The sequence below is a fragment of the Cricetulus griseus genome (assembly GCF_003668045.3).
Source record: "Cricetulus griseus strain 17A/GY chromosome 1 unlocalized genomic scaffold, alternate assembly CriGri-PICRH-1.0 chr1_0, whole genome shotgun sequence".
Lineage (NCBI taxonomy): Eukaryota > Metazoa > Chordata > Mammalia > Rodentia > Cricetidae > Cricetulus > Cricetulus griseus.
In genome coordinates, this window is record NW_023276806.1 from 113645125 (window position 1) to 113658675 (window position 13551).

At 43.9% G+C, this 13551-nt stretch overlaps 1 protein-coding gene and 1 long non-coding RNA gene across 3 annotated transcripts in view; one reads left to right on the forward strand and one right to left on the reverse strand.

Moving 5' to 3' along the window:
• The window catches only part of Mccc1 (methylcrotonoyl-CoA carboxylase 1), a 54657-nt gene extending 48514 nt beyond the window's left edge, over positions 1–6143 (forward strand). The window contains exons 17-19 of one of the 2 annotated variants that reach the window (XM_027391989.2): positions 840–947; positions 4303–4374; positions 5113–6143. In XM_027391989.2, the coding sequence (XP_027247790.1) occupies positions 840–947; positions 4303–4374; positions 5113–5229 (297 nt within the window). In that variant the 3' untranslated portion in view covers positions 5230–6143. Of the gene's footprint in view, positions 1–839; positions 948–2827; positions 2940–4302; positions 4375–5112 lie in introns of those variants that run through there. The other variant, XM_035451951.1, reaches the window with a different exon arrangement.
• Positions 2638–3405, reverse strand: LOC118239586. Its single transcript, XR_004772147.1, has 2 exons — positions 3337–3405; positions 2638–3218 (listed from the first exon to the last, which is right to left on the reverse strand). It is a non-coding gene; the product is annotated as an uncharacterized LOC118239586 (long non-coding RNA).
• Positions 6144–13551: the final 7408 nt, after the last annotated feature.

A 13551-nucleotide genomic window follows, 5' to 3' on the forward strand; every position in this document is an offset into this window, starting at 1 on the left:
TCCTGGGGTTGTGGAGGAGGTGACCACTGGGAAAGCAGTCTGGACCAGATGCTTCTGGCAATGGGGAAGTGAATGGGAGTTAGTGGTAATGACTTGGCGCTCAGGAGAGAGCCAGGGCAAGCTTGGCTTGGCTTTAGTTTAGAGCCTGCTGACCAGTGAGCCCTCAGCTTCTGGGCAATGGAGAAAGACTGTCCATCATAGAGGTGGGGCCATATCAAGACCATATTTTTTATGGCGAAATGGCATTCGTGATTGAATTGTGCCTAATGTCAAGGACAATGCAGCTCCCCCAGCTGCTCCCTTCTGTAACAAACAATGCTGTAATGGTACCAGGCTGAGAGGCAGGCCATAGAAGGGCAAACAGCTCTGGAAGGTAAAGCTGTCCTAGGTCAAACCCTGCCACTCAGCAGCTATGTGACCTTGTACAGTTAAACTTTCCAGGCTTTGGTTCTTCCATCTATAACCTTGACAATTATAAGTATACCTCCTTCATAGAATTGAGACAATTAATGGCATAGTATGTATATAAGTGTGAAGTTCTTACTGTAGACTATGTTCTTCTTAGTAAAGATGTTAAAAACTCACTTCCAGAAAGCAGCTGCCATGTCACCTACAGTCCTGCCTTTTGATTCTTAATCCCTGGCTATACCATTATCTCTGTGTCATGGGAGATGAGACTGAGCAAGGTTTAGTAGCCTGTTAAGATCACTAAGCTTCATCAGAACCCAGTGTTAATGGCCACTAATGGTTACTAATAGCTTGAAAATTATCAATCCCTTGGGTGTACTAATGGGAATAAAGGGATGAGATCTTGATTCTATGCACACTGTTTTGTATAGGAAGGCAGTACTGAAATTGGCATTCCAGTACCCAAGTACTTATCTTCAGTGAGCTCAGAAGGAACCCAGGGAGGTACTATCGCACCTATGACTGGAACCATTGAAAAGGTAATCAGGGGACATCTGTAAAATGATACCAGCAATGGCTAGAAATGTCTTTTTGAGTATCCTTTCCCTCCTAAATTTTTGCTCATTGGAAAGCACTCACTTCAAGAAAATAAGAAGACTTAAGTATAGTGGTTCAATTGTCAATGTACATAACTACATATTTTGGTGTGTGTGTGTGTGTGTGTGTGTGTGTGTGTGTGTGTGTGTGTGTGTTTCAGGAGTGAGCCAGAGTTCAAACCCAGAGCTATAATGATAAATCTTCCCGCCGGCCACTTGAGTTCTGCCCGGTGCCACGTTAGGGCCCCAAGTAACACATAGAGACTTATATTAGTTACAATGCTGCTGGCCAATGATTAGGATTTCTTATATGCTTGCTCTGTCTTAAGTATCAACCATAGCCATTAATCTATATATTTATAAAGACTTATCTTATGGAGGATGTTGGCGGCATGCATCTTCTTCCCAGGATCACATGGCAGCATAGAAAAGAGAGGAAGAGGAAGAGAGCAATTTCCTGCTTGTCCCTGCTTATATTCTGAGTCTGCCTGCTATGTCACTTCCTCCTGGATCACAAGACTTCTCTTTACTACATTTCCCAGAATCCTCCTCAACTCCTACTCCCACCTATCTTGCTTCCCAATTGGCCAACAGTGCTTTATTCAACAACCAATAAGATAAACATATACACAGAAGGACTTCTCCCATCATCTCCTCTTTTCTGTCTGAATAAAAATTTTTGCTCATTGGAAAGCACTCACTTCAAGAAAATAAGAAGACTTAAGTATAGTGGTTTGATCGTCAATGTACATAACTACCTATTTTGGTGTGTGTGTGTGTGTGTGTGTGTGTGTGTGTGTGTGTGTGTGTATGTGTGCGCGAGCGTGCATGCGTGCGCACGCGCTTCATGTGTGAGCCAGAGTTCAAACCCAGAGCCTCATACATGTTGAGAAGTTCACATCTGAGCTCCACCCCAAGGCTTCTGAGGGAGGGTTGTTTGTTTTTTAATTTTAATTTTATTTATGTGTGTGAGTGTTTTGCCTGCATGCTTGTTTGTGTACCACATGTGTGCAGTGCCCACAGAAACCAGAAGATGGTATTGGAGTCCCTGGAACTGGAGTTAAGAGACTATTGTAAGCTGCCATGTGGATGCTGGGAATCAAACTGGTTCCTCTGGAAGAGCAGCCAGTGTTCTAATCACTGAGCCAGCTCTGCAGCCCCAAGACTGCTATTTGAATGGGAGTGTTTACTTCATGGTACAGTGTGTCCTGTCTGGTTCCTGAGCCTGTGATCTCAGAAACTTGGCAGATTGAGGCATGAGGGTCACCTGAATTTGAGGCCAGCCTGAGCACCAAGCATAGCAAGACTGTCACAACAAAAAAAAAGTACAACTAGCGCTGATTTAGGAGCATAGCTCAATGGCAGAGCATGTGCTTAGCCTTCTCAGGGACTTAGCTTCAATCCCCAGTGCCAAAGAAAAGAGAGAGAGAATGAGCCGGGAGGGTGAATTAAAGTACAAATACAGATAAGTACATTTTTTCTTTTAACAGTGTCATGTTTCCCAGGCTTTTAAAAGTGTCATGTTTCCCACGTTTCCTGAGCCAAAGTGATCCTCCTCCCTCAGCTTCTCAGGTGCCACCACACCCAGCTCAGAATGTACTTGTAAGAATGAAAATGGAGTGTTCACCAAACGTTATCTAAAAATTGTTTTAATGTGAAATTTAACAACATACAATGTTGCCATAAAATAATGATAATCACCTACTTGTTAAAATGAGCTTGGAAGGCTGGTACTGGGGCTGGTACTGGGGCTCAGGGTGGGGTGCAGGTTGGAGAGGAAGTTGTTTATTTTTGTGGTTTTGAGACAGGGTTTCATTATGTAGCCCAACTGACCTCAGACTCAGAGCACTTGTCTTACCCCGACCTTCAAGTTTGGAAATTACAAGCACACACCTCTACACCCAGCAAGCCACATCGTCTCATATAGTCTAAGGTATAGTGTGGGGCATTCACTCTTTTAGTCCACTTGGCTGCTAGCACAGACTTTCATAAGCTGAGGACTTGAAACTACATAAGTTTATTCTTTGTGATTCTGGAGGTTAGGGAAATCTTGGATCATGTGGCTGGTGAGAAGTTTGCTTCTTGGTGTCACAGTGGACCAATCATCTCCTCCCAGTGTCTCTATATGGTTGAAGGGCACAGGACCTCTCTTGGGCTTTCTCTGTGAGGTGATCTAATTAATCACTTTCAAGGAACCCTAGCTCCAAACGTCACCTTGGGTTTAATATTTCAACATGAATTTCAGGAGGATACAGACATTCAAATGGTAGCAGAAAACAATCTAATTTCTGTGGGGATAGATATCTGGTCTCCCCAGTACATTAGGCCATACCAATTCCATTGTGGCTGTGATAGGAAACCTTCCTCACATAGGGTGAAGTCCTGGGTTCATTCACCAACATTGCAAAAAATAAAAAGAGAGAGAGAGAGAGAGATAGAGATAGAGAGAGAGAGAGAGAGAGAGAGAGAGAGAGAGAGAGAGAGAAATAATTATTTGTTTTCTACTGCTCTCCACCGTGTATGCTGACAAACTTAGCTTGGTCAATCTCAGTTCCCACCAGCCTCCCACAGAGAGGGATGCCTGCAGAGAATATTCATCTTACATCTGAAGATGGGCACACAGTGGCCATCTTTCTGAGGCTGTCCCAAAGAAGCATCACCAAGGACTGGGTGATCTTTGGAGCACCCACAGATGCCTGTTGCTTATGAGAGCTAACTCACCTGGGGAAGCCTTTACAGACTGTTTGGTAACTTAACTAAGGAGACGCTTGGCCTATACCAGCTCATCAGTCTTGTAGAACCTGAGAGAGGGACATCCCTTTGGTGTTACTAATTGTTTAGTTTTCACGTGAGGACTGTTTACACACTTGTAGCACAGACTCAACCGATTTTGTAAGGCCATCGTAAGCAACTGCCAAACTAGGAAACTAGTCAAGTGCCTCATCCCCCACCTTCTATGAGACATTTGCCAGTATCAGCCCTTCCTGTGTCATTTATATGTCTACATTTACCTGTATCAGACATCCAGATCTGTCCTGAGTATATTCATGAAAGAGATAACAGTACCAAGTTATATAAAATCCATTCATCTGAATCAAGGCAAAGCTAGCTGGTAACCTAAAGAGATTAAGCACATACACACTCAACAGTGCTAGCAGTGCTGGGTGGACAGGACCTGCAGTCTCCAGGTTACTTAGCACATCTGTCCTCAGCAAATAATACAGACATGTAGGCATGTGCTTCTGTTCTGTTTGTTCATGTACCAACTCTGTGTTTTAATGCATCCCTTGATCTCTAGGTGTTTGTGAAAGCTGGAGACAGAGTAAAAACCGGAGACTCTCTGATGGTTATGATCGCCATGAAGATGGAGGTATGTGAAATCCCAAGGTCAGGTGCCAAGTAAGCCTTGGGAACAACCCAGCTTAGTTGTTCTTTGCTTTATTTGAGGAGTTAACAACATTTTAAATACTAAGAGTCATTAACTGGCTAAGTATTAATTGCAAGAAGCTAAAACAAGCATCCTTCTGTTAAATACATTTTTGTCTTGTGAAGCCATACCTGCCATTCTGTACTTACTGAAATTATCAACAGCAATATCCCAGCTGAACAGTCACTGTCAATATTTCCTAAAGCTGAATAAAGGATGACAAGTGTTGAACTGCAGGTCAGTAGCTCCCGGCCCTAGGCAAATACTGCATTCGCTTTGGGAGCTTTGTAGACCTTCCAGAGACAAGTTGAACTGGGGCCTCCAACAGGAAGGCCCAGTTGTGATGCTGGGATTGATCCCAGGGCTCTGTGCAGCTAGTGGGGTACACTCAATGGCACCCCGAGTCCTAGCACTTCATGTAAGCTCCCCTTATTAAAGTGTGATGTAAAACCTGGTTGAGATTGCTCTTAGACAAGAGCCTCTCAGTCACATCATAGTGCTCAGTGTTGACTCTTCTGCAAGTGTTTCCATTTTCTCTGTGGATGAGATGTGTGTGAACAGACTGAGAAACAACAGGGCATTGAAGGTGTTAGCTGTTTTTTCATTTTTGTCTGCCTCTCATGGCTTGGTGTGTGCCTGGCCCTCACTGGCATGACTACATTGTTGTTTATGTCCCTGCAGCATACCATAAAAGCTCCAAAGGACGGCAAGATTAAAAAGGTGCTCTTCAGAGAAGGGGCCCAGGCCAACAGACATGCGCCTTTAGTGGAGTTCGAGGAGGAGGAGGAATCTGACTAATGCAAGTCATAATGAACTGTGCCCATCAAAGAAGGCTGACAGCACAACATCTTACCTGCCCAATACAGCAAGTGCCTCCTGAATCTCTAGATCCCAGAAAGAGGAGCTTTATTCAAAAAAAAAAAAAAATGATGATGTGATGGTACTTAAAACCCTTTGATACTTACAAATTATCTCAAAAGATTTCATAGAAATAAAACTGAGTTTTTTGTTTTGGGTTTTTTTTTTTTTTGGAAACTAATGTCTGCCTTAAATCTTATATGTTTACTCTTTTAGGAATAGGATAGAGGACAGCTCGATCAAATGAGAGATTAAAAGGAAAAGTCATATAAATAAATGGCTTTCCATTTACCTCTAATGACAATATAGTAACTTCAGAGGCAGATGTCACAGAGCTGAACTCAAGTAAGGGTAACTTAATTGAGTAGTTTAAGACATGAGTGTTACTTGTTTCTAGTCCTTGTGTCTGAAAAGTTTCTATTTAGATTCTTCTGCCTTTAGTGTACTTGCCAGGAGCCTGGAAAGCCCCAGGTGACTGAATGTGTGCTGTTGACCTGGGCACGGCCATGTCAACAACCTTTGCCTTAGACCCAAGGAATATGGCAAAGCCCTGCCTCCCCCCCCCCCCCCCGTGCCCAATATTCCCCTTTGGGAATGAGGCCCAGAGGAATTTTGAACAAGGCCTTCCACTGTTGCATGTGCAGGTATTGATGTTGTGTGCAAACGTTGTCCATCATAGCCATCTACCCCTGGGATGTTTACAGCCTGCTCTCCTGCAGAGATCACTCCTACCAAGATTAGCTAATCTGTGGCCTCCATTCAGCTATATACCATAAACCCTCTCCTTGTTTATATGTATGCCATAATCTCACATGCTTATTCAGTTCTGTGTAATAAACATCCTGCACATCCAAGGTGCTGTGATTTCTCCTTCAGAGTCTGGTCCATCTGATCCCAGTCTTGTCTTCGTTCCCTTGTCACCCCAGTCAAGTCTGTCCCTGGAGCTGTGCTGGACATGGCACTACTGCACTTGATAAGTGTGTATTTTAAAGAATGTATCATACTAGAAGGTTATTTATCTTTAATTTGGATAAATTAAAAAGAAATAATTTTGTACAAAAAGGGGAAAAGGACAGAGAAGATGGCAGAAATGACTAACATAAAAGCAAGAGGACTAGAATTTTGATTCCTAGCATCCATGAAAATGCCAGGTAAGCATGCCAACTTGCCTGCAATTCCACACTCAGAAGGCGGAGACCAGATCAATGGTATGAACCAGCTAGCAAGACTAGTCATATCTGTGAGCTCTGAGTTTGGTTGAGAGACCCTACCTCACAATAAGGTGGGAGCAGAATAGAAGAGTATCCCAGATATCAACTTCAGGCCTCTCCACATATGGCTGACACAAAGGAATAGGGCTGGGCTAGAAAGGAGGGCTGAGAAGGGGCCAGGGGAAGGAGGAAGGCTGGAGTGCAGCAAGCCTCTACGGAATCCCTAGGGAATGGAATTAGGAGGGAGGGGAGGCACCTGCAAGCAGCTGCTGCAGGACTGGGGTGAACCTGGAAAGAGTGTAATGGAGGGCAGGAGGGTGAGGATTGCCTGGGCAATAACTTAATCACAGGTGGGCATAGTCATGTCAAAATTTCCAAACTGTATCCCTGCATGTCAGGGAAACCATTCTAAAGGCAGTCATGACAATTGTATGTGGTCTTATTGTGGCGATATATTGTTTATTATTTATTAAAGCCACTGGAGATCAAAATAGCAAAGCAGCCACACTAGTTACCTATAAAAGTTAGGTGGTGGTGACATAAACCTTTAATCCCAGAACTCAGGATTAAGAGGTAGACGGATCTCTGTTAGTTCAAGGCCACACTCAGTACACAAAATCCAGTCCTAAAAGAAACAGCTCACACAAAGGTAATCTCAGCACCTGGGATCACACACCTTTAATCTCCCCTATAAGACAGGAGCAGGGTCTCAGAGCTGGATTCAGTCTGAGAGTTAGTCTCCAGCCATGTTGAGGAGAGCATAACAGTCTGAATGAATCTGAGGAGCAGTGAAGTCGGGAGCAGTCTGAGGATGGCCCCTTTGGTCTGAGCTGAGGTAGAGGTAGGAGCTAGTGGCTGGATGCTTTGCTTTTCTGATCTTCAGCTTGAAGCTTGAACCCCAATATCAGTCTCTGGGTCTTTTATTTATCATGTTACAATATTTTGTTTATGATCTAACAAATAAAGCTTGACTCAGAGCTAGGCACATTAGCTAACTATAGTGGTCAGGCAGTGGTGGCACACACCTTTAATCCCAGCACTCCAGAGACAGAGGCGGACAGATATTGGTGAGTTCAAAGCCACCCTGAGCTACATGAGACTGTCTAAAAGAGAAACAGAGCTCACAGAAAGGTGATCTCAGCACTTGGGATCACATGCCTTTGATCCCAGCACTAGGGAGATGGAGACAGCAGTGATATGGCTGGGAGGAGAAAGGAATATAAGGCAGGAGGATACAAGAGAGAGATGCAGTCTAGGCAGTCATTCTGATGATGCTTTCAGTCTGAGGATTCCTAGAGGCAGGATTGCCCTTTTGTCTGAGGATTCAACAGAGGTAAGAACTAGTAGCTGGCTGTTTTGCTTCTCTGATCTTTCAACTCCCCCAACCCCCCAAATATCTGACTCCGGGTTTTTTTATTATTAATACCAATTAGAATTTATGCTACAATCGTGCCAAAGAGTCAGGAGTGTGGGTCTCCCACAGTCTGATTATATGTCCTAGTTAGGATGCCCATTTATTCATCAAGGTAACATCTGGATGTAACTGAAGGTGAACCGTGACTGGTGTGGCAATAGGTGTTTCAGTCAAAGTTTTGTGGGCAGATGTGACCAGGGTCAGATTCATTAAGGAAAATCCAGGGATGGAGGAGTTAGACTAAGACGTGGGGCAGTGGCAGAGCCTAACTGGCCAGTGAGCCAGTGGTGCCCTGTTCCTGAGCAGATGTGCACAACTGGAGGAGAGATGCCAAGCTGGCCAGGCTACATGAGATAGGTGTGCAGTGGAGGCTGAAGAAACGCCCTGCCACGAAGTGGAAAATGGGTGAGGAGCAAGGGGTGCTTATATAGAATTATTTTTTTAGCAAGGAATTGAGGAACCTGCCTGACTCCATTTTGAAGGCTGGAGACATTATGCTGTATTTTTTAAAAAGTAAGTTCTTATTTACTGTGGGCGTTGAGTTGCTGTTTCCTGGAACCTGGCCTTCCCCAACCCATGACCTTGATTTGTTTTTTAGAATGTCCTTACCCTCCCTGATCAATCCCTGACCCCTTCCTAATCTACATGATGGGTGACCACATGATGTTTTTAAAAGATTTCTTTGTATTTCCTTATGCCTCTTTGTTTCCCTCTGTAAAAGTACTCATGATTATACTCCTTCAAAGGGGGCCCAAGAGATGGATTCAGGGCTGTTCTCTTTAACTGACTTAGGCAGTCACTGGCCATCTCTTCGGTGCACCCCAATTGCTTCAAATTGTGGTAGTGGTTTTATTCTCACCATTGGGATTAACAGAACATAGTGATATCTGAGGGGGAAAATCTGACATTTAGAGCCCCTTTGAAAAAGAGACGACAGTATTCACAAGATTAAATATTTCCATTCTCTGTGATCTAACATTCTACTTCTAGAAAACTACAGGTACACATACACTAGGCATACTCATAGTAAATTGAAATTCATTGGTACAACACTTGCCTAGTATGTGCAAGGTCAACACACACACACACACACACACACACACACACACACACACACACATATATACACACACAAATTCATAGCCACACAAAAAACAATCAACTGACAAGAAAAGGGAGACTGGTTTAGGCATGCATTGGACACTACATAGCAACACACTAAGCAAGCAGAGTCATTGCTTCGAGAAATAAGTCTATCTGTGGTAACATACAGTGTTACCGTCTAAAGTCAGCAACCTGACAATACAGTGTTTAGCTCATCTAGAGAAGTAATAAAGTTGTATTCTTTCAGATGTAATAAAAACTTCACAGCTGCAGACAGTGGTTAGCTCTGGGTCCCAAACACACACAGCCTGGGCTGGCTGAAGTACATAAGACTGTATATGGTCCAGTTTGACTGGGTGGTTGTTTTGTTACTTTTGTTACAAAACTATACTTCATAAAGAGTGGCATTTAATCCTTTTATAAATCAAATGTTACATTAAGATATACTTAAGAAGAGGTATTCTACAGCAGCATGGAGCTGGGAAGAAGGAAAGACTGACAAGAGAGTAGAGCCAGTTAGAGCATGAGGTGATAGCCTTCCAGACCTTCTAAACCATGACTTTTCAAACTATAGCCCCATCAGCAGATACTTTTCCACTCCAAGAAAACTTTTCCATTTATTTGTTTATTTTGAGGCTGGTGAGAAAGTCCGGGACCTTGCACCTGCAGACAAGGGCTCTGCACTGGGCTCTGCCTCCAGGCCCCGAATGTCCCTTCTCTGGAAGAAGGAACTTCAAAGTTTCTCTGTTGGAAATTTCTAGTTGCTATCTTCCCCCTTTCAAATAATACTATTTAGATTGTTTAGTGTAGCAAAGGGAGCTCTTTAAGTGAATGTGTTTAAAATATGTGCATAGAAAAAAATTTGAAGCCCAGCAGTCCATTGCCACTGTGGTGGTTTGGATAAGAATGGCCCCCATAGACACACATATTTGATTGTTTGGTCATCAGGGAGTGGCATTAGTTGAGAAGGATTAGGAGGTGTGGCCTTGTTGGAAGAAGTGTGTCAGTGGCAATAGGCTTTGGAGTTTCAAAAGCCTCAGCCAGTCCCAGTGTCTGTCTCTTTGCTGACTGTGGATCCGGATGTATAACTCCCCTTCTCCAGCACTATGTCTGCCTGTGTGTTGCCATGCTTCCCAGCATGATGATAATAGACTAAACCTCTGAAACTGTAAGCCAGCCCTAGTTAAATGCTTTCCTTTAAAAGTGTTGCAATGGTCATGGTGTCTTTTCAAGCAATAGAACATTTAGTAAGCACCAGCATATTGGAATTTATTCTTAGAATGATCACCAGTTGTGACTACATCAAGGCAGGCAGTGAGACTAGATCTCCTGCAAACAACTGACATAACTTTCCCTGACTTGTCCTACATAAGAAAAGTATTTTTTTCTTTGTTAGTACAAGTTTGACAAGACGCAAAAGGGACACGGAGAAGATACTCCTCCATGTTCTGTCAGGACTTGGATAGCGGTGAACTAGTCAGTGATGGGGAGGTTGGTGTGGTGGCACATGGCTGTCATCCCAGCATTTTGAAGCTGGAGGATCATGATTTGCAGGCTCAGCTAGGCTACACAGTGAGACCTTATGGCTTTTATGTTAAGGTGAAAGCCCAAGGATGTAATCTTTGTTCTTGCGGAACAGAAAAGTTCTTCATGGTTAGGCAGTGAAGACTGGGTATGTAACCCTGGCATGTTGTAAGATAGCCCTCCAGTGTGGAAATGCCCTCTGCCCATGCAAACCATTCCTAACCCAGCCTTCCAGCAAGATGGGCTTGGGGCAGGAGTCACTTATTCTCAACAGGCCCATGTGAGGGGAGCAGCCAGACTTGATCTGGTAGCAAGCCAAGTTCATGCCTGCATTCATGCGTGTCAGTTCTACAGACATTTGATGTTTGCTTCTGTCCCTTGAAACAAAGATGGGAAGAATTGCTTGTACCCTGGCTCTAATGCAAGTGATGCAGCCATGCAGGAAAAAGGTAATAAATTTTAGTAAGTAGTACCTGGACACTAGATGCTATGGGAACCAAAAGAGTAGAAATCATCCTGGAGATCAGACAGTGAGAGAGGGAGTGACATTTTAGCTGAGCTTTAGAGGACAGCCATTTGCCACACTGAGAGAGAGATGACAGGTAGTATCAGGACACTTCAGGCATGGGCACTAGCAGAGGCTAATAAGGCAGGAAAACCATAGTGTATTGGGGCAGAGTACTCCATCATGGACTGGACAACAGTCAGGGAAGTGGCTGCCCAAAAAGGCAAAGTCTTTTTGTGCTTCAGTCTGTACCTGGAGCCTGGGGGCTGTTGAAGACTTCCTAACAGCTTACATTTTTCAAGTTGTATTATGTGCACAATCTTGAGTACACCTTGGAGAATGTGGAGACTGTCCAAAGGAGACTGAATGCAGGGCCTAAGGTTGGGAGCTGAGAAGGGAAGACAAACCTTGGTATATATACATTGTAACTTCTTTTTATTTTTTTTCTCTGAGACAGGGCCTTGCTGTGTAGTACTAGCTAGCCTAGAACTCACTGTGTAAACTGTTGGGTGACACATTTTTTTTTTCCTGGGGAGATGCAACTCACACATCTACTCAGATAGGGATCCCAGTACAGACCAAAAGACAGATATCATCAAAGCCCAACTTGGTTAACCCATGAGTTTATTTGGGGTTACTTATAGGAATATGGGTGAGGGGTCACTTACAGGAGCAGAAATGACTCAAAGACAGCTGCATCACCAAGGCCTCCCCAGCATGTGTGACAGCTCACAAAGTTGAGAACCTGGAGGACAGTGCACAGCCTGCAGGTGTCCTTTCCAAGTGACTCTGGTCTAAACTTTTCCCTGGCTGGTTTCTGTTTTTTTTCCAAACAGCTGCTTTGATCTCAGAGTTTTCTTTGCAGATTAGTCAGTCTGAGTAACTCTCAGTTTTTATTGCTTATTCTGGCGGGAAGGCCTAGTGAATCTTGTCAGTTTCAGAAACTTCCTGAAGCCACTTTGAGTCATTCAACCTTCCTGTTTAAAGAGCTTCCCTGCAGGTTGGAATGTTTCAGTCTGGAAGGGAACCATTACATAACACAGACCAAGTGTCCTTGAAATTGCAGCAATCCCCTGCTTCTGCACTCAAGTACCAAGATTACAGGTATGAGTTACCATTCTTGTATTTGTTTTTAGACAGGATCTCTCTGTAGCCCAGGCTGGCCTTGAACTCATAGCAGTCCTCCTACCTCAGTCTCCCAAATGCCAGGATTACAGGCTTGAAACATTACACTCAGCTGTATGTCCTTAATTTTAAAGTAGTTTTTCCAGGTTAGAGGTGTTGTTCGTGGGTACAGTGCCAGTCCAACATGCACTAGGCTCTGGGTCCCATATAGAAAGAAAAGGAGGATCAGGGTTGGAAAAGAGAGCTAAGTTCAGTCTAGCTGGTTATTGTTGCAAACAGTAACCTTGGGAGATGACAAGCCTTGGTTAGACATATATCACCAGTTCTTTCTTGTTCCTCCTTTGTCTCTAGTTTATCCCAGTGATGCCAGGACACCTGCCAACAACAAGCAGAGTATATGGCTCTCTAGGGAAGCCCCTAGTATTTGCCAGGCTGGCATGTCGCTGGAGTCTGTTGAGTTAAAGTGTATCAGAGATGAGGGAGAGCACCTCATCTCTGGCATGAAGATTGGGCCTGGATTTGATCTATCTGTCTGTTAGCTGTAACACACCCATAGCTGTCACTGTAGGGAAGCTTTGTGTCTGGCTTCAGTGTGGGTGGACATCACTACTTTCCCTGCACAGCACAGTAGGGATGGCTTGTAGCTGAACTCATTATCTTGGTTAACCCTCAAAACAAAACCGTCAGGTGTGTCAGAAGTGGAAATAACTCCCTGACCTGCACTTCTGTTGTGGGTAAAATGTTTTCAATGTTGACAGCAACACTTTGCACTTTTGTTGTACCTTTCATCAAAGGATCTCAAGAAACACTCCTAGATATTCATACAGTGCTTAAAATTTCAGGAAGACCAAAAAACTGGTTTGAACTTTGTGTGAGAGAAGAGATGGAAGTCTCCAAATGCTTTGCTTTGTGCCTGTATTAGATACTTCTCTATGGCTGTAATAAAACGCCATGACCAAGACAACTTAAAAACAAAAGGTAATATGAGTCTTACAGTTTCAGAGGGATAGAGGCCATGACCATGCTGGGAAGCATGGCAGCAGGCAGACAGGCAGGCATGGTTACAGGTGCAGTACCTGAGAGAGAGCCCATATTTTGATTAGCAAGCAAGAGGCAGAGAATGTGTACTGGAATATTGGGGGTCTTTTGAAACCTTAAAGCCCAACCCCAGCAACACACCTGTCTAGCAAGGACACACCTTCTAATCCTTCCCAAACAGTTCCACGAAGTGGGAATCAAGTATTCAAATAAACGAGCCTATGGAGGCACCGTTCTCATTGCTCTACCACAGTCCCCAATGCAGCTTTGGTCATGGCTCTTCACCTGCTTAACACACTTTTGCTCACACTTTCTCAGGTTATAGCCATGTTAGCAGACTT